The following is a 21,387-nucleotide window of genomic DNA, read 5'->3' as shown; positions in this document are numbered from 1 at the left end:
GCATACTATTATTGTCCATTACATTCTGTCCAATATAGATGACATCATTATCCAATGTACATTACCTTAATTTTCAACATGGAGTTCATTATACTCTCCCTATTTAAGTATCACTCTTGGCTTTTAACGATTTCCTATCTGGAATGGCCAACCTGTCTAAATGGAACCTTGTGTATCTCTGATATGCATCTTGTTCCCATCTAATGTGGCTCTGGTGGTCTCCTCTCTCTCCCTTGTGGAGTCTATATCTGGTCTTTGTGCTCCAACCGTGTATTAACGGGGGATTTTCCTGCACAGGCACTCGGACAGTGCTTCTTTTACCCTAATTCCGAACTTATTTCTTAATCTAATGGCCTGCTTAACACCTCTCTCTCCCTTGTGGAGTCTATATCTGGTCTTTGTGCTCCAACCGTGTATTAACGGGGGATTTTCCTGCACAGGCACTCGGACAGTGCTTCTTTTACCCTAATTCCGAACTTATTTCTCTAATGGCCTGCCTAACACCTCTCTCTCCCTTGTGGAGTCTATATCTGGTCTTTGTGCTCCAACCGTGTATTAACGGGGGATTTTCCTGCACAGGCACTCGGACAGTGCTTCTTTTACCCTAATTCCGAACTTATTAATCTAATGGCCTGCCTAACTCCTCTCTCTCCCTTGTGGAGTCTATATCTGGTCTTTGTGCTCCAACCGTGTATTAACGGGGGATTTTCCTGCACAGGCACTCGGACAGTGCTTCTTTTACCCTAATTCCGAACTTATTAATCTAATGGCCTTCCTAACTCCTCTCTCTCCCTTGTGGAGTCTATATCTGGTCTTTGTGCTCCAACCGTGTATTAACGGGGGATTTTCCTGCACAGGCACTCGGACAGTGCTTCTTTTACCCTAATTCCAGAACTTCTCTTAATCTAATGAGACCTGCCTACAGCATCTATGCTCTATCCCTGGTGGATTCGAGGCCATCTAAGTGACGGTCTCCCGTCTGACTCCCTGCCTATGCAGGAGAGCAAAAAGGCTCTGAGTTCCGTTCCTTTTATCTGTCATTGTCATCGAAGGTGTGTCTATGTTTTTGCTGACTCAATGACTTCAATTCTGATTGGATGCTACATGATCCCTCTCCTAATGGTGGCCCTGCCCATCAACTCGGCCACCTCCCTTAGGTGTCTTGAACTCACTGATACTCTAAACCATCCTTATCTAAAAACATCCATCAACTGGGACACCTCCTATGGTCTTGAACTCAATGACACTCTCTTGCCACTCTCATCTGAAAACATGTTATGTAACAGGCTTACTTCAGCACACAACAATGCATTAATACAATTGTCATTTCAAACTTTGTGCATGTAACACAGACTATTTCAGCATACAATTAAAATCCATTCATATTGAGATTACATTTTCCACTTGGAAGTCCATAGACGCGTGTTCACATCCCTCAGTCAACACAATGCATTTCAACGATATAATACAATCCATGTTTCACGTGACATATGGTTATAACATTGTGACTTCAGTGCACACAGGATATATAGAAAAACTTTGGTGAATAGCATTTTGATTAAATAGCAGTCTCCTCTCCTCCAGTCGGCTTTGCCCCCTCGCAGGTGGTGGAGCAAAAGTTCATCCAAAGTTCAGCTTTGCCAACAGTTATGAGCGTCACGTTACATGTATGCCATCTATACAGTTACGTGTGTCTACTAACATTATTAAAATATCATAAAGTAGCGCTATTTTCTGATAATTTGCTAAAGTATGACTTGCTATCTCTGCTAGCCATACTAGCCTTGTTTTGCTAGGTTTTCTTATTCGTGTACTTTCCGCAGACTAGATGCCTTTGCGGCACATTGCTGCCTCTAACGGGCGGAAGTATTACTGTTTCCCAATATCCAAAGTATATCGCCTATTTTCCTCGGAATGGGGCTATAATTAAAAAAAACTGGGGCCTTGAGAGCATGAAAAATACTTGAAATTGTTCTTTTTCAGACCATAAACTCATTTGTAAAGTGTTTATTTAAGACAGAGACCGAGAGAGAAGTTGGCTCGTTTCACATAGAGTTGAATGGACGTTCAGGGATGATGTTACACAAGCTGCGCCCCCCCACTGGCCATTTGATAGTATTGGCAACTTCCGCATTGGCCTCAAAAAGAGACTGGCTGTAATGGGGACTGGTTTGTGTTCTCACTTGTACAGACAATAGACTCGCGTTGTTTACACGCATGCTAACTACCGGTGAGATTCATTTGTTTGGCGAGACGGGCATGAAAATGAGGAAAAAGAGAGAGAGAGTTGAGGTGGGGGCGGAGCGCTTTGGTCACTGCTGGAACCCCCAAAAACGAGTATGGCCGGGCGTCAAGGTGATTATCCTGTCGATAATCTTAATAATATCCTGTAGTGCATGGTGCGCCACATTTACAAATCTTGTAGTGTGTGCATGTTTGAGATTCTAGGGGAGATAAACGATAATGACGGGAGGCTTGCACAGCAGCAGGATGATGTAGGCTATTCACGCAGATTTTCAGTCCTAAATATCAAACATGTTTGATATGAAAGCATTCATATTGACTTAAATATTTTGTTCATATAAAAACGTGTGTAGAGCACAGTGGTAGAGTACATGTAAACTATGTTATGAAAAAAAAGTATCCATCGCTGCTGTAATTTTAAGGAAAAAAAAAAAATATATATATTTCCTATCTATCCCTTGCTGCCCACTGGGGAAAAAAATAAAAAAAATAAAATAAAATAAATTCCCTACCGACCCATCACCGAACTGACAACCAACAGGAACCAAACTTATTTTTTTTTTTAGGCCTAGGTGGGCGCGGTGTGCGGTGGAGCAACATGTCAGCAGTTTGGATATATTTTAAGATTTGCGATACTGACAACAGCAAAGCAGACTGCAAACTCTGCTCTGCTAAAAGTGTCAAGAGGAGGGGTGAAGAATAGCTCATTTAACACAAGTGATTTGATCAAACACCTGAAGAGCAAACATGAGGCTGAGCACAAGATGTTTGCTAATGCTAGTGTAACCCAGGTGAATCAGCGCGGATTCCTCGTGAGTCCAGTATGGTAGCGAGTGGATTGGTTGAACTCACTCCCCAGTATAAAGGCATGTTAATCAGCTCCGCCAAGGGAGCTAGCTCTCTTGGTGGAGTGGTTAGTGTCTTTGACTCCCAAGCCGAAGGTCGGCGGTTTCGTATTCTAAATGTTTTTTACATGTTGTCCGTGTGATTTGTTATGTATGTTTCTAAGCTCTTTGCATTCCAATTCCAATATAGTTTCTACTGCAGATGGTAAATAAACTGACTCTGACTCTACATGGAAATTCTGTTGTGGATCCTTGAAAAGTCATGGGAAATTTTCAAAGATGTATCCATGAAAATGTGTGGGAAGTTCGCAAACCTGTCATGCTCACTCTATCTTCCTGTTTTTGTCTCCTTGTCTCTCTTTCTTGATATACTATTTAACACGTTCACTGCCAAATGACGTGTTGATACGGCAAAAAAAATCCAACGGTTGACTGCCAATGACGTGTTGATACGTCAAAAAAAAAAAAAATTTGACGGGTGGGACGTTGATCTAACCCTTTTACATCTCTTATATAAATATTGAAGCCACCGAACGTGTACAACCCATTCCACCAACCCACTAAGTGGGGCGACAGTGCTCTCCAGACTAGAAAAAGCCGAGCCAAAACTGCAGGGGAACGCGCGATGAAACCATTCTCATACTGTAAAATGGATTGGCGAAAACGCTTTCGCTTTCGCGCTGATTGCTGGCGGTGGGGGATTGCAAATTTGCATAATAGATTATGGGTGCAACACACTTTGAAACACGCAGCATAAATAAGACCAGAATCGCAAAAGAAACCCCCGTTTCTTGGGGTTTTCCTCAACCGAAACCCCCAAGAAACGGAGCGAGCCCATCCTCGCCCAGCGGGCCGCCAGCAGGCAGGAGCAGCAGCAGCAGCAGCAGCAGAAACGAGCTTGTGACCACGCCCGCTGCAGCCAAGAAGAACACACACGGAGGGAGGAGTTTGAAGTAGAGGGGGGTTTCCTGCTGTTATGGAGGAAATTACTGTTCAAAACTATTGTTTAGATGTCTGACGTCTTACTGATGCCAAAAATGAATGGTTAAAGTGACTGTTCTATCGAATTTCACAAAAAGCTATTTATCTCAGCTTAAATTTTCAGACGCTGAAACCATGCTGTATTCAAGTGCTAATGCCTACATAACTACTAACTCTACAAACTAACTCTTTTAGACAGAGAAAGCACACATTCTATTAGTTCTTTTGAGATATTTTGTGTTCACAAAATCTTAGCAGAAAAGAATCCTCGGGTCTTGAAAGATGAGCCAGAATCCTCAAAAAAAACCCTCTGGCAGAAGCTACCTACAGTAAAAAAAAAAAATGGCTGGCAGTGAATGTGTTAATATATAATTATTTGCATATCTTATGTCTGTCTCTCTCTCTCTCTCAGTGTTGGAGGAGAGTTCAGATGATGACACTCCTCTTATTAAGATGGTGAAGAAAGCTCCAAGTGACGAGCAGCTGAGAGAGACTGTGCAGAGCCTGCTGAAGGAGGCCGACCTGGAGGAGATGACCATGAAACAGATCTGCCAGACGGTACACACAGAGCACACAACAAACACACACAGCACTGATTTAGAGCTTGGTAAAAAAAAAAAAAAAAAAAAGTTTGTCGATACTAAACGATATTCATTTGCAGGAACTGACATCAATTCATAAATCCCAATATCAATATTTTAATGCCCTTTCCCATGGATGCTTGAAGCTTTAACCCCGTAAACAAACATCTGTACACATTGATATTTTTAATAATGCACCAGGTTAGAGGGTTCCTTGTACAAAATGTTGTTCTTTGAGGATCTCTTTCATATCCAAGCAAAATGTGGATTGTGTCTGTGTGTAGAGATGCAGCTCACCAGCTCCCTCTGTCTTCCAGGTGTACGACACGTACCCAGACCATAACCTGACCAGCAGGAAGGACCTGATCAAACAGACCGTCAAGTCTGTGAGTGTCTCTGTCACTTACTGCACACTCACTTCACAATGTTTAGTAAACACACACACACACACACACACACACTGCTAAACAAGCAAGTCTGTGAGGGTCTGTCAATGACTAGTGCGCACACACAGCTAAACAAGTCTCTGAATGCAAGTCTATATATTTATAAAACGGCCCTCTCAAATCAAGCAATCTGATTGGCTCAAAGCTGTGGTATATTTAGCATATACCACAAGCACGACCCTTACGTGTGGTATAATTATTTTTTACATTAAAGATGGGCTTGTCCGTCCCTGTTTCTTTTCATTTGGTTTTATACCCATAGCTTCCAATGAGTCAGACTAGATGGACCTTTTGCAAAGTTTTTGTGAAAGTGTAAAATTCCAAAAATGTAACCCAATGTAATCAGAAAATGCTTTGTACATGGCAACCTCTTATTCAGACTCACTGTTGTCATAATCGTGTTCATGTTGGACTGTAAATGTAGACGGTGTTTCTGCAGTTGCCTCTGTTCACCAGTAGATGTCGACAATGACCACAGATCACTTACCACCTCTGTAACTCTTGTCCTTCCAGCTGATCAGCTGAAGACAGACAGACAGACAGACAGAGCTGCAGCAGAGATGACGGACAGCTCCGTCTCCTCGGCCATCTATCACGTTTTGTTTTTGTATATCAGTGTTTCCTCCAGGCTTTATTATGCTGCTTATTATGTTTATTTTTCATGCGTAACTCATGTTGTTGGATTAACTCTCTAGTTTTCAGCAGGTTTTTAGAGCTGCTGTCGGCATCCAGAGCCCCCGTTAGAAAAGAGAATGTTTCAAGTCAGAATTTTGATTAAAAAAAAAAAAAACTTTCTGCTCTATCAAAAGCTCAAACAATAATCTGTTATCCTGTGTGATGGCTGCTGATAGTTTGTTAAATGTTTCTATTATGGAAGCAATGATGATTTTTTTTATGAGGCAGCAACAGTCTGCTTTGACTTGTTTGAATGTTAATTTAGAGAACAGTTCTCAGTTATCCCACTGCTCAAAATATTACATGTAAATTAAGATGAGACAGTAGATTTATGCAGAGGATGTAGTCCTGAAATGTGTCTCTCCAGTTAAAACACTGTTTGCCAAATCTGTTCCCTTTGCTTTTTATTCACGAGTGTTTTTATTCCTGTAAAATGTTTTGCATTTGAGTCATGGGTTTGTTTTTATTCCTGTGTAAATTTGTACATAATGTTTTTGATTAGCTGAAGCTATTTTTGATTAACACTCATTTCAGCTCATGGTATCGTCTCATTACTGACAAGGGTTTTCATGTTGTTTTTCTGGTCCGTAAACGGCTGGATCTTTTTTGGAACAAAGACTTCAACGGAATTGTGCTGAATCATTTGCTTACAGATTAAAATTTACCTTTTGAACAAAATAGTCTATGTGGCTTGACATTTCTCATCCATTTGAATCAACATTCTCATACAGTTTCGCAGTTTGAATAATTCTTCTCACACATTGTGTTCTGCTGTATGATGTTCTGACTGAAACACTGTGAATCAGTTAGGTTTGCCATACACTTTTACATTTTCTCAGAGTTTTTGGGGGGGGGGTTTATTTGTGATTTGTTTGTCATGTGATAGATTGCTAATTGTTTAGCTATAGGCTGAATCCTCTTGTTGCTGACTGCTGTCTCATTTAACTACAATACTTTTTCTTCCCCCCCCCCCATGATTTTTATCCCCCTTAGTGCTAATTTACTTTTATTTATCCTAGTTGCTGCTCCACCCTCTGCCGATCTGGGGAGAACCGAAACTGGCTCCATGCTTCCTCCGAGACATGGGCAGTTAGCCAGCCGCTTCTTTTCACCTGACAGGGGAAGCTTCACTGGTAGGACATACTGTAGCACGTAGCACGCTATTCCAACTGGTTCCCCTCCCTCTGAACAGGCGCCCCTAACGACCAGAGGAGGCACCACATCAGCAACCAGGATATTGCATGTTTTGGTGAAGGGGGTTCCTATATGAAGGAAACCCATGCGGACGGGCATGCATTCCTTCAGCGTTCACAGCGTCCCAGGTGAGAATCGAACCCAGGACCTTCGAGCTGTGAGGCGACTGCTTACTACTGTCCTCATTTTATGTCAATTAACCTTTTTTATAATAGCTCTTATGCTATATTCCTTGACTGTTCTTTTTTATACTGCATGTTTTGATGTTTCTGTTTATTCACCTTATGTTCAGACCTTACAGTGGACCAAATTCTTCCGGGTCCTTCTAACACTTCCGGCGGTCACGGCGCAAAATAAAAGAGTTGTTTTTGGAGCGGACAGTGAAGGGGTAAAATAAATAACGTAGCCTACTACTTTGAGCCGGTTACACAGCAAGCAAGAGAGTATCCACTGTCAGATAACGTTATCGTCGACAATGACGAGCACTTTATTGTAAAACATACCTGGACTCCAACAAAGAAAGCTTCAGATAGTTTTCTCTCCTCCGAGGCAGCGCGAGCCATTAACGTCAATAAAGACCCGCAGACGTTAACGTAATTCCCTGGAATGCGAGACTTAACGAGCCAGTTACATGGCATTGCATTCTTAGACATTGCCATTTGCTTTTATTTGGTATGTTACATACAATTGGCTAAATTATTAGTTAATTCAGAGTTAGATGATATTGGAGCAGCGCAGCCATTTTTTATTTTATTTTATTATTATTTTTAGCCGTAAGTTTTGATACGGCCACACAACCAGGTCAAATGGGCGTGGCTACATAAGGTGAATAGCTTTACCATTTTTATGCCTCCGCCGGCGATAGACAGGCCGGAGGCATTATGGATCCGGGTTGTCCGTCCGTACGTATGTCCGTCCGTACGTACGATGTTCGTTAACGCGATATCTCAGGAATGCCCTGACGGAATTTAATCAAATTCGTCTCAAACATCGACTTGGACTCAAGGATGAACTGATACGATTTTGGTGGTCAAAGGTCAAGGTCACTGTGACCCTCTCAAACGCCATTTTCCAGCTTGTTAACGCGATATCTCACAAATGCCTTGACGGAATTTCATCAAATTTGCCTCAAACATCGACTTGGACTCAAGGATGAACTGATTAGATTTTGGTGGTCAAAGGCCAAGGTCACTGTGACCTCTCGAACGCCATTTTCAGGCTTGTTAGCGCAACATCTCAGGAATGCCTTGACGGAATTTCATCAAATTTGCCTCAAACATCGACTTGGACTCAAGCATGAACTGATTAGATTTTGGTGGTCAAAGGTCAAGGTCACTGACCACTCATAACGCCATTTTCAAGCTTGTTAACTCATTGAGTGCCAGCCACTTTTGGAAAACGGATGCTCCCAGTGCCAGCTCTTTCAGAGCGTTTTCAGTGATTTCTCGAGGCCCACAGAATATTGTGTGATATTACTATGTAAACACCGAACACGCCCAAAGAACGATGAGACTCTATTGTATCATCAGCACAAAAAAGTTTATTGATATCATTTTCCGTCCTTTAGTTATCAGCCGGAGAAGATAGGTTGTTTTCACCAAAAACTGACGTTTCAAACTAGAAGCTGAGATAATCAGCCTTTTGTGAAATGAAGCATTTCAAGCACATCACTGACTCTGAAGCTAATATTTTCTGATGTAGTGACACCTCAAAAATAATTTCCTTCAATAAAACAGCGAAAACAAAGGAATTTTGTTTGGCAAAATAATATTTTTTAGCTGCAACCAGCGCAGCGCTGGCCCCTGCGTGCGCAGACCCTACACCTTGCTGGTCTTGATTTACTGCTGGTGGGCAGATATTCAGATATTCTAGCTTGTGTTTGTAAATCTGTCCATCGAGCCTCCTGCTGTCTGGGTCGGTGTTGTATGGTGCCCTGCGTGCCCCACCCCCCTCAACTGCACACTCCTCTGTGGAAGTGTCTCTGGTAGCTCTCTGCTGCGTTTGCTCTGCACTGAAAAGTGCACTACGCCCAGCTTTTTCACAGCGTTCCCGCCGAGCTGAGAGCTTATTCCAGCTGAGAATAATGTAACTTTTCAGAAAGACGCTGGTGTCGGCAAATAATCATGTGGAGGGGCTCAATTGTGGCAGCAGATTGGCTGCTGTTCACAGGCACAGCTAACGTTATGCTTCATGCATATCGATGCGGTTTCCGTTTCCCCACGACTTCTTCTGTGTTTTTTCCTCAACTTTCTCTAATCTGGAGAGCACTGTCGCCACCTAATGGGTCCGTAAAATAGGTTATACACCTTCAATAGCTCCAATATTTTTGCAGGAGATGCATGAGGCTTTGATCCACGTCCCACTGTCAAAAAACACATTTGCCGTCTTTAGACGTCATTGGCACTCTACGTTACTATTTGAATTGATGTCGTTCGACGTCATTGGCACTCAATGAGTTAATGCGATATCTCAGGAATGCCTTGATGGAGTTTCATCAAATTTGCCTCAAACATCGACTTGGGCTCAAGGATGAACTGATTAGATTTTTGTGGTCAAAGGTCAAGGTCACTGTGGACTCACGAATGCCATTCCCAAGTTCGTTAAAGCGATATCTCAAGAACGGCTTCATGGAATTTGGCTCAAACGTCGACTTGGGCGCAAGGATGAACGGATTAAATAAACCTGAAATAAATAAATAAATTACCGCTTTTGCGAAGGTAGGGCCCAATAAGTTTTGGCCTGTCAGAGGGCCCCCCTCTGTCACAGCTTTAGCAAAAAGATACTTGTGATGCTTGTCAAAGTGGATATAAATTGTATGATCATATTCAGCCAGACAGTGACATGGAGATTTACAATAATGAGATTTTTTTATTTTTTTTACTGGGGGGCCTGGCCCCCCCATTAACTCCGCCCATGGTAGTTGACCACATAACCGGCCAATCAGGGGCAAAACAGTAATGATGTCTCCTGAAGCAAAGAGCAATAACGTTAACGTTAGTAGAGTAGACACAACCATAAGTGCAGTTATTGCAGAATTAATATACTTTAATAACAATTAAACAAGAACAAGAGAGTGGAGTTTCTCAAAAGATGTTTTCGCCATACGTATAGAGCCAAACAATGTGAGAGCACCTTATCAGGATGGTTTTAACCAGGCTAAATAAAATATACAGTTTAATTTCATAATAATAATAATATCCTTTCTCCTGCTCTCTCTCTCCTCACCTTTCCTTCTCTCCTTTCTTCCCTCTCCGTTTCCTCCTCTCTTCTCCACATTGAAATGGAACCCTGGGACACAGGCAGTCAAGTGGACACACACACACACACACACTTGTAAATGCACAGATTCTCTCTATCTCCAGTGCTCTCTCTCTTCCCTCCAGGGCCGGTTCCAGAACAAGATGACCAGGGATGCATCCTAGATAGGAAGTGGTGCACCCCCCAAAAAAAATTTGACATGTTATTTTACAAAAAAAATAATGCATTTTACCATCATTTCAAGTAGCCAAGCAAGAATATTTCAAGTGTTTCAAGTGCTTTACTGAAATATTTGGACCATATAATGATAATACAATTATCTCAACCTTAAAAGGTTACATATAGGTGCCAAAAAGCCATGAATTCACATCAAAGAACAAAGAAAAACAACAATTATAATTCAAGTTTAAACATTAAGGGCCCTATCGTTGTACGGCGCTATCGTTTGTGCTGCGTTTGCGCGCCTCTCATTGCTATCTTCCCAGATATCTGCCTCCACCATCCAGTTTTGCGCTGTGATGACACAGGTGTAGGCGTGGCCCAGGCGTGTCGGTGGGCCTCTAGCCTATCATGTGTCTCGCGCAAGTGTCATTTAGCGCTGTGGGGAAGATACCGTCGGTATGTGCCGAGCGCAAAGAGAGCTTTAGTTGCCCGTTCCAAAATAGGCGTTACAACGCAATGTGTTAGAAAAAAATCGCCTTGGGTGCTCTCAATTTTAACGCCAGGAAATAGCTGGTCTTAGCGCAAAAGCAGACATACGCCCGAGAGCAGACAGTCTCCACATCTCCGTGCAGTGCAGTAAATCCTTGCTTGGATCCATTTACGCACGGCATGGATGTCACTCTCCACTCGCGCCTGCACACACTCAGATCTCCTCGGAATGCCACGTTGATTTTCAACTAACCTACACTGCAGAAAAAAAACACACCTTGATTTAACAATGAGAATTCGTTTGTCATGGTTTTGTGCGAAAAAGTGATTTGCGTTTTGAATTGGATTACCAGGGGAGCGAGGGTCTGGTGGGGCGGGAGTCTGTGTGTAGCGCGGGGAGGGGTGCTTTGTGTTCGGCTAGTGTGCCGGTGTCCTGAAGGGGGGTCTCCCCGGATAAGGTGGGCCGAGCTGGGCCGGGTAGGCAGGCCGGGGGGGTCGGTGCACATAGAGGCACTGCCGAGGGAGCGCTGCGTGGTCCCGCGGAATGAAATCAGTTTCTGGCAGCAAATCACTTTCTGACACAACACCGGCCAGTATAGGCTATACAGTAACCATTGATAGTATACAGTAACCTCTCCCTACACCATTGCACCATGCAACAATAGCTTAACCCGAGTGGACAATTCTGGTATAGGCTATTGAAATAAGATCTCACACATCCCTACCCTATTAAAGAAACCAATATTTTTAAATGTGTATGTTATAGCCTATATGAGCGAAACAACTAATTAAAAGGCTACTAATTACAAAAGCATCAATTTTCGTTACGAATCCGAACTGGTTCATCCTCCAATTCTCTCTTCCCTCTCTCGTTCTCTCCCCCCCTCTCTCTGACTCTCTCCCTCTCTCTTTTCTCCCTCTCCCTCTCTCACATGTTACTCTGCTTGCACTGAGCAAGAGGGAAGCTGCTTCCTGTCACAGACGTGATGGCGGTGACGCTGTGGGGAGTGATCTGTGGGGAGTGATCTCACCTTGTGAATCCTGTTAATATGGGCATAAACACGCCTATCGGGGTTTGCGCTGAGATGACGTGAAGCGCAGTGGCCCGACACGCCCACAATTAGGGCTTTGCCCGGCGCTATTCCAGCGCAAAATGGGCGCTAACGCAAAATTACCGCCGTCGGGAAGATAGAGCCCTAAGTGTGCAGCTGCAGCATGGAGATTTCATTGTACCTTTGGTTAAGGACCAAATAATCTCTTTAAATGCTAAAGTGTTTTAGCAAAGAATATTGCAACATAAGTCTTTCAGAACATACAACACTCTACTAGGCTACATTATTTTGTATTATTATGAAAAAAATATATTGTATTATTTATTTATTTTTTTACCACTCTTTTCAACTGAGCAGACAATTAAAATAAGAGTGCAATGCGTGCTTTTGCACCCCTGTAAAACCGGGCCTGCTTCCCTCTCACCCTCTCTTTCTCTCCAGCTCTCTTCCCTCTCTCTCTCTTCCCCCTCTCTCTCTCTCCAGCTCTCTCTTCCCTTTCTCTCTCTCCAGCTCTCTCTTCCCTCTCTCTCTCTCCAGCTCTCTCTCTCTTCCTTCTCACTCTCTCTCTGTCTCCCTCTCCGCCAGTCCGCCCAGACCTCAGTGAGTCAGTCAGTCTGACAGCAGCACACAGTTTAGCACATTTAAAGCAAGCTGCCGACATAACACAGCAGCACACAGCCTAACCTGTCAGACTGGACATCAGACCGTGTGGATTCATTTGAAACTGACTTTTCTTCTTCTTTAAATGGTATGTTTCCTCTGAGATGTCTCTGGCATGTGGATTACAGACCGCTTTTGGATGGATTTGTGTGACTCTGAGGTGTTTAACTCTCTGGAACCCTTTGATCCATCTGGATGGAAAGTTGACTGCAGCACACTGGCGACAATTGAAGACATTTGAAGTTAACCTAAAAGTAACGTTAGTTCATTAGGTTCAGGTTTAGCTAACTAATGTTAGTCTTACCTGACACCACAGCACAGGGACTGATGGGGAGACCATCAACGTTGACTTCTGCCTGTCTCCACCAGCACCCGCTTAAAGTTCCCAAACGCAGCTTTTCCTCAGTGGATTCGTTGTAAAGGTCGGTATTGAGCAGCGTTGTGATGTGATTGGGATATTTTCTCATTACCCAGAGGACTTCAGTACCCAGAGGACTTCAGTAGCCAGTGGACTTTAGTACCCAGTGGACTTCTCAGTACCCAGAGGAGTTTACCCAGAGGACTTCAGTACCCAGAGGACTTCAGTAGCCAGAGGACTTCAGTACCCAGAGGACTTCAGTAGCCAGAGGACATCAGTACCCAGTGGACTTTAGTACCCAGTGGACTTTAGTACCCAGTGGACTTTAGTACCCAGAGGACTTCATTACCCAGTGGACTTCAATACCCAGAAGACTTCAGTACCCAGTGGACTTTAGTACCCAGAGGACTTCATTATTACCCAGAGGACTTCATTACCCAGAGGACTTTAGTATCCAGAAGACTTCAGTACCCAGTGGATTTCAGTACCCAGAGGACTTCAGTACCCAGAGGACTTTGCGGGCTGGACAGCCGGTGTGCACACGCGGCTGCTTTTCGCGGGCATGGATCATGGTTCTTGTCGCGTGCTCAGCTCCTCTCTCATCATGGATCTCTCAAATAGCATGAAGAGGAAACCACAAGTCCACTGAGGTATTTATAACGTCCATTTGATTCTAGTCACATACATCGAGGATGTGATGTATTGTATTGTATTGCATGGCATTGATCTAGACACCTTTTGGCTATTGATACTGCTACACTTAAAATAGCATTATAAGAGGAGAACCTCTTTGATTGTGAAAACTAGACTCTAAAAATGGATCTGTCATTTGACATGTCATCTTTGAGCGTCTTCTTTGGGACAGCGTACATGTTAGTTTTCAATGCAACATTATGCTAATGACATACATTAGCTTAACACAATAATGTTGCTTTGCTTGTACTGCCAGATAAAATAAATTTGAATAATGTATTAAATCAGTTGTTGATTATTTCCTTGTCAGGTGAATATATATATATATATATATATATATATATATATATATATATATATATATATATATATATGTAAGCACTCATGAGTAGCCTACCTCATAAACTATATACGGTATATATATATACAGTATATATATATATATATAAACTATATATATATAGTGTCAGGTGAAACTATATATATATATATTCACCTGACAAGGAAATAATCAACAACTGATTTAATCGTTCTGATTTAATTATATATATATATATATATATATATATATATATATATATATATATATATATATATATATATATATATATATATAAGCACTCATGATTAGCCTACATCATTCAATAAAAAAACGATCCAGTCTGTAAAAGTGTTATCAAGTTGCCTACTGTCGTTTAACAAGCAATATAATCTGTTTTAATACTTTGCTATCAATCATTTAGTAAAAATGTTGTCACACATTTTTTAATTTGTGTAGACTAGTGTGGACCATAGTCTGTTTTGGCAATGTAGACTGTGCTGGCTGTAGCCATATACTAGGCTCTGTCTTGATGTAAAGAGGGCAGAGATGGCAGCAGGGAAATGGTGCTCATTTCCAGTGTGGGGGAGTCATTTTCCCATGACACGCTGTGGCCCCACACTGGCAGAGGCCACAGGGATGACGGGACAGGGCTGACGTGGGCTAAATTGTTGCGGTGAACTCGACCGTGTCGAGCCAGAGCAGGTCTCAGTGGCCGACCCACCTTATTATTGATATATTTTCGGGGGCACACTGGCACAGTGCCTCGCACTCTCGCCTCACAGCAAGAGGCCCTGGGTTTGATTCCAGCCTGGGACGCTGTTGGCACTGGGGTTATGTCTCCCCATGCCCTCGGGGTCTGGTGCCCATGGTCGGCTATCTCTTCAAAAGGGCCTTTCTGTGTAGAGTTTGCATGTTCTCCCTGTGCTCCCCTGGTAACATCAACATGGACCCCCACTAAAAACATGCAGAAGATGGTCGTCTGACCAGCGGATGAGCAGCAGTTGGAAGAAGCTGGTCCCCAGGCTCTTCACTGCAGCTGCTCACCTCCCCCCGCCCGACCATGGAGGAGCCAGGATGGGTCAAACGCGGAGGACATTTCACGGCGCCTCCAATTGTGTTTGTGTGTGTGTGTGTGTGTGTACTGGCTGCTGTGCATGCGTGTAGCCTGGATGGAAAAACCACGCTCCGAGTCTTCCGGCTATGGGCGGAAGACCCGGAACCAGTGCTGTGCTCCAGGAAAATATTCCGCTCAATTCTTGCGTTCCGTTCAGACGTTATGTTATGGATCCGACAAGTTTCTTCTTTGAATACTTTGTTTAGTATGTCCATGCTTCTTACTCATAGCGACTGGCGAGGTTAGGCAGCCTACTGCTGCATTATGGGGGAACGAAAACACTGCAAACCATCGTCTTCCTGCCTCTCGTGGGGTCCACCCGCTATGCCGACCACACGCTATGCCGACCACCCGCAATGCCGACCTTAGGTTTAGGCGTGGGGGTGGGAGAGGTTAGGTTTTGGGTTAGGGTCTGGGGGAGGTTAGGTTTAGGCATGGCATGGGGGGAGGTTAGGTTTGGCGTGGGGGCTGGGAGAGGTTAGGTTTTGGGTTAGGGTCTGGGGGAGGTTAGGTTTAGGCATGGGGGGAGGTTAGGTTTGGCGTGGGCGCTGGGAGAGGTAAGCTCCACCGACACGCTGCACGCCGCCTCGCTCAGCTGGTTCTGCTTGTGGGCTATCGGCATTGCGACCTGTCGGCACTGCGGCCTGTCGGCACATAGACGCGGCACCCCTCTCGTAACGCGTACCAGGCTCAGGCTCTCCTTCCTCTGAGAGAGCCTGGTGACGCGAGGTTAGCATGCGTGGTGTGTGTGACGAAAATAAAGACAGGGTTTGTCTGTCCAGTTTCTATTCTATTGGTTGGAGAAATCTCACGGTTTAGAGTCCTGAAAAGAGCTAGTTTAGATTTACATGAGCTAATTTGAAGTAGTTTTCTTATTTGTGTACATTTGTATTTATGTGTATATCTGCCAGTGGGCCATCATATTGTGTTAATTCCACTACAGGAGAAAATTGGGGCCCTATCTCCGTACGGCGCTATCGTTTGCGCTGCCGTTTGCGCGCCTCTTATTGCGATCTTCCCAGCGTCTTAAGCTATCGTCTGCCTCCACCGTCCAGTTTTGCGCTGGGATCTAAGCGCAGACACAGATGTAGGCGTGGCCCAGGCGTGTCCGTGGGCCTCTAGCCTATCATCTCCCTCCCGCAAGTGTCATTTTGCGCTCTGGCGAAGATGCCGTCGGTATGTTCCGAGCGCACAGAAAGGTTTGGGCGTTTACCATGCCAAAATAGGCGTTCCAGCGCAATGTGTTAGAAAAAATTTACCTTGGGTGCTCTCAATTTTAACGCCAGCTGGTCTTAGCGCAAGAAACCCCACTACGCCAGGCGTACGCCTGAGCGCACACAGTATTCTCCGGGTAGTACAGGAAATCCTTGCTTGGATACATTACGCATGGCATGGATGGCCTGCACACACTCTTCTCTCCTCGGAATGCCACGTTGATTTTCAACTATAGCCTACATTGCAGAAAAAACACACCTTGATTTAAAAATGAGAATTCATTTATAATGGTTTTATTATGCTACATAATTCCCGACCATACAGGTTTGTGGTGTGAGGTAACAGTAAATTGCTTTTGAGAAAGTTGTGACGGTGTTGTGCCAAGCTGCCTCTCCCCACCCTGTGAGCCCCATGGCTGGCCCAAAACACCCAGGGCACCGACCCACCCCCACCCCACCACCCAGCCTGCCTACCCGTCCAGCTCCCACCTTCTCCGGGAGAGACCCCCCTCCAGCACCCGGCGCACTAGCCGAACCTGCGCACGGCACGCTTAAGCACCCCTCCCCGGGCTACACACGTACTGCTGCCCCGCCAGACCCTCGTTCTCCTAATCCAATTCAAAACGCAAATCACTTTTTGGCACAACACCTGTAGTGTCCGGCCAGTACAGTAACCTCTTTCCCTGCAATTGCACGCATGCAAGACCAGCTTCTCCACAGCGCGGATGGGGTGACCGTAGTCAATGGCTTAACCAGAGTGGACAATTCTGACATAGGCTATTGAAATAGGCTAGACGTAAAATCTCACACATTCCTACCCTATTAAAGAAACAAATATTTTTAGATGTGTAGGCCTATGTTATATCCTATATGAACGAAACGGTAACCGCACGCTTTGGGACATCACTGCGTAATTGCGCAGAAGCGCACCGGGCCGACACGCCCACAATTAGGGCTTTGCGCCGCGCTATTCCAGCGCAAAACGGGCGCTAACGCAAAATTACCGCCGTTGTCAAGATAGGGCCCTTGATGTTCTCTGAAATTAGGTGTGTGTGTGTGTGTGTGGGGGGGGGGGGGGGTATGGGGTTGGGGTATGGGTGCATACTGTATATCAGTATCAGCAACTAGACAGTTGAAAAATATCGGCATAATGGATATTGGGGGAAAATACGATATTGTGCATCCCTAAATAGGCTGGGCAATATTTCAATATCATGATATAAGACTAGATGTTGTCTTTTTTGGATATATAATATTAATAAAAAATATATAAATTTTCTGAATTGACCAGACTGCTGTTCTGTTATTGGCCTTTACCCACTTAGTCATTATATCTACATTAGTGATGATTATTTATCAAAAATCTCATTGTGTAAATATTTTGTGAAAGCACCAATAGTCATCCCTACGATATTGTCGCAATATCGATATCGAGGTATTTGGTCAAAAATTTATATTTGATATTTGATTTTGTCCATATCGCCCAGCTCTAATCCAGATTAATTTGTGTTATATGTTTTGTTAATGCGTGTGAATATCTCCATTGTGTGTATCCTCAGGTCACGGGGATACATTATTCACTGGTCTACCAAGGAGGATGGCCTGCTGCAAGGAGGGTGCCAGGCTGCTGCTGCTTCTGCTGGTTTTGGCGGGCGTGGTTCCAGTGGACGGGCGGCCCTCTGGGCACCACGGCGCCCCCTGGAGGCAGGGCCGAGCGCCCCACAAGCGGCAGAACATCACACTGGCCGTCATTTTACCGCAGAGCAACACAGACTACCCCTGGGCCTGGCCCCGCATCGGCCCCGCCCTGGAGCGTGCCGTCCGCAAGGTGAACGCCGACCCCACCTTGCTGCCCCACCACCACCTCACCTACGCCTTCAAGAACAGTGAAGACAAGGTGTGTTGTGTGATCTTATTTAGACATTTTTTAAAACAGAAATGGACAAAATGATATATATATATATATATATATATATATATATATATATATATATATATATATATATATATATATATATTATATACTGTATATGTATATATATTATATGAGTTAAGATATGATGTGGTGGAACATTTAACTTTACTACATGTTCAACAGCTGTGGTCCAACATATATGTCAATTCAAAGTCCCAGTGTTTGAGTCCGCAGCACTGAATGGTAAGATAAGTTCGAGTCGGGTCCCCATTACCTGATTCTGATTGAGTGTGGGGTTACTGAACATGAGCGTAAAGCCACATGTGGGTGGAATACACACATCTGCCCTTGCACAAAGTTTTATACTCAGTATCAATATCTGATGCCAATTGATTAGGGCCTATAGGAATGAGTCTGGAAGACCTGGATCTTAGCACTTCCGGTTCCTACGTGTAAAAGTCAATGGGATTTTTGCATGTTTTTTTTTGGTGAAAGTCGAGCTGAAAAGCCATCTGCATAGTATGTGACTCCTTATCGTGATGTATTTCGAGGGAAACTGAGTAGAGATGGAACATAGTGTGTGGAGGAGTTTGATTTGACCGTTGATAAGTGGGAGAACATATGGGCAGACTTGCTCGCCCATAAATGTTAATATACTTAGCCAATATTGTTAACTCACATTCCAGCAATATTGCTATTTACCGTGGCTCTTGGCCCGCTTCAAGACGGGCAGCCAGCCCTCTCCCTCAGCTAGGAGGAGGCTGTGTGCCCAGAGGCAGCCAGCCCTCTGCCTCAGCTAGGAGGAGGCTGTGTGCCCAGAGGCAGCCAGCCCTCTCCCTCAGCTATATGAGGAGGCTGTGTGCCCAGAGGCAGCCAGTCCTCTGCCTCAGCTAGGAGGAGGCTGTGTGCCCAGAGGCAGCCAGCCCTCTCCCTCAGCTATAGGAGGAGGCTGTGTGCCCAGAGGCAGCCAGTCCTCTGCCTCAGCTAGGAGGAGGCTGTGTGCCCAGAGGCAGCCAGCCCTCTGCCTCAGCTAGGAGGAGGCTGTGTGCCCAGAGGCAGCCAGTCCTCTGCCTCAGCTAGGAGGAGGCTGTGTGCCCAGAGGCAGCCAGTCCTCTGCCTCAGCTAGGAGGAGGCTGTGTGCCCAGAGGCAGCCAGTCCTCTGCCTCAGCTAGGAGGAGGCTGTGTGCCCAGAGGCAGCCAGCCCTCTGCCTCAGCTAGGAGGAGACTGTGCGCCCAGAGGCAGACTGCCCTCTCCCTCTGCTCTGAGTCTGCAGTCGCCGGGTCCACTCGATTTCTCGCCTCACATTCACCATGAAGATTGATTGACAGCTGTCATGTCATAATATTAATTGATAGTGATAGTAATAGCTGACATAAGCGCAGTGTATTTTCGTTATGAAAAGACAACATGGATTTTTGTGATTTTTTTGCATAGATTGTTAAATACTGTAGGTGCACTCTATGACCAGGGATGTGATCTAAAATAGTTAAAAAGTATGTTTTTAATTTCAGCTCGAATCCTTGAAATAAGGTCTGTGGTTAACAAAAGTTTAAGAAACAGCAAACCTTATGTTCAGCAAGATAGTCTTCACAAATTACCACTTTTATGAAGCGTAGATGCATTTTTCTTAATAGAAAGTTTGTGGTTTCATAAACCTTTGTTAACCACAGACCCTATTTCATTCATTTAACTGAAATTCCCATACAATAATCCCATTGCCTTTTACACATAGGAACCAGGAAGTGCGGGGACATCTGCGTAAGCCTGAAAAAAATATGTCATTCCTACGGTACTCCATTACAAAAAAAGAACAAAAACACAAAAAGGGTCTTCAGCAATTAACAAGTCCGAGTCCGAGTCTCCAACTTCCGACTCCGAATGCCTGAATGCCCGAGTCCAAATCCAAGTCCGAGCCATCAGTCCAAGTCGAGTCACAAGTCCTAAAAATGTGTCCAGGACTCAAGAGACTCGAGTCCCACTTGACTACATCACTGTCTGGCTGTTTCTAACAATTGGCATACTGTGTCTGACGCGGAAGCCTCGTCTCGGAGGGAGTTTCATTTCGGCGTACCCTGTTAACAGGGGAGACTGATCACCCCGGCGGTGTCGTGAAGCGCACCCCGCAGCGTGAGTTTCAGCAGCGTGAGTTTCAGCAGCGTGAGTTTCAGCATCAGGGCTATTTTTGACCCAAGCCGCGAGCAGCCGCATGCAGCCAGGCATGATGTCAGTACAAGTTGTGAATGGCAAGGTCCTGCTCGACGCTTCCTTGATGCTGCTTCGGTATGCTTCTGGTGTGTCCCAGCCGCAAATAACACGAACCTCTGACTCAAGAACTTTTGACTTGACGTGCTTTTACATCACCAGGATGGCATCTGCTCCGAGTCGGTGGCCCCCCTCATGGCCGTGGACCTGAAGTTGGCGTATGACCCGTGGGCGTTCATCGGGCCGGGCTGCTCCTACACCTCGTCCCCCGTGGGGCTGTTCACCACACACTGGGACGTGCCCATGGTCACGGCAGGCGCCCCGGCCGTGGCCTTCGACGGCGGCGTCTACCCCTCCATCACCAACACAGGCCCCACCCACAAGAAGCTGGGCAAGTTCGCCTTGCGCATCTGCCAGCATTTTGGGTGGCGGGACCACGCCTTGCTGCTGTTCAGCGACAACAAGGTGGGGGCGGACAATACACTACATCGATCTAGATCAAAGTATCGTTACATCAATCAATATCGTATCGTATAGTTGCAAAGTGAAAATAAAATAAAAAATAAAATATATATATATATAATATATATATATATATATATATATATATATATATATATATATATATATATATATATATATACACTGTATATATATAGTATATATTTTGCCATACAGACACACACACACACACACACACACACACACACACACACATATATATATATATATATATATACCGTAAATTCCGGACTATAAGCCGCACCGGTGTATAAGCCGCACCTGCAAAGTTGACTATTTTTTTCTTATATAAGCCGCACCGGACTATAAGCCGCGGGTGTTTTAATGGTATTTTTTTTTTTTTTTTTGTGTTTTAATGTTTAATTACCATATGTAATGCTCCCATTTATTAACATTTCAACAAAACAACATAACACAACACCACCTGTGTTGTTATTTACAGTGCACACAGTGTCATAC

The 21,387-nt window shown here is 44.5% G+C and overlaps 2 protein-coding genes across 2 annotated transcripts in view; both read left to right on the top strand.

The window, feature by feature from the left end:
* dek (DEK proto-oncogene) overlaps positions 1–6,444 on the top strand; it is a 42,791-nt gene extending 36,347 nt beyond the window's left edge. Inside the window, exons 10-12 of the mRNA XM_083638577.1 lie at positions 4,483–4,628; positions 4,969–5,037; positions 5,611–6,444. Coding sequence (XP_083494703.1) covers positions 4,483–4,628; positions 4,969–5,037; positions 5,611–5,622 — 227 coding nt within the window. The 3' untranslated portion in view covers positions 5,623–6,444. The remainder of the gene's footprint in view (positions 1–4,482; positions 4,629–4,968; positions 5,038–5,610) is intronic.
* An 11,441-nt stretch (positions 6,445–17,885) lies between these two features.
* Positions 17,886–21,387, top strand: part of LOC310785201 (atrial natriuretic peptide receptor 1-like) — a gene marked incomplete at both ends in the record, with an annotated part of 143,886 nt that continues 140,384 nt past the window's right edge. Inside the window, 2 exons of the mRNA XM_083646196.1 lie at positions 17,886–18,185; positions 20,569–20,871. Of these exons, the coding sequence (XP_083502322.1) occupies positions 17,886–18,185; positions 20,569–20,871 (603 nt within the window). The remainder of the gene's footprint in view (positions 18,186–20,568; positions 20,872–21,387) is intronic.

Source organism: Poromitra crassiceps (assembly GCF_964638095.1).
Source record: "Poromitra crassiceps genome assembly, chromosome: 1".
NCBI lineage: Eukaryota > Metazoa > Chordata > Actinopteri > Beryciformes > Melamphaidae > Poromitra > Poromitra crassiceps.
This window is presented reverse-complemented; position numbering and strand designations above follow the sequence as displayed.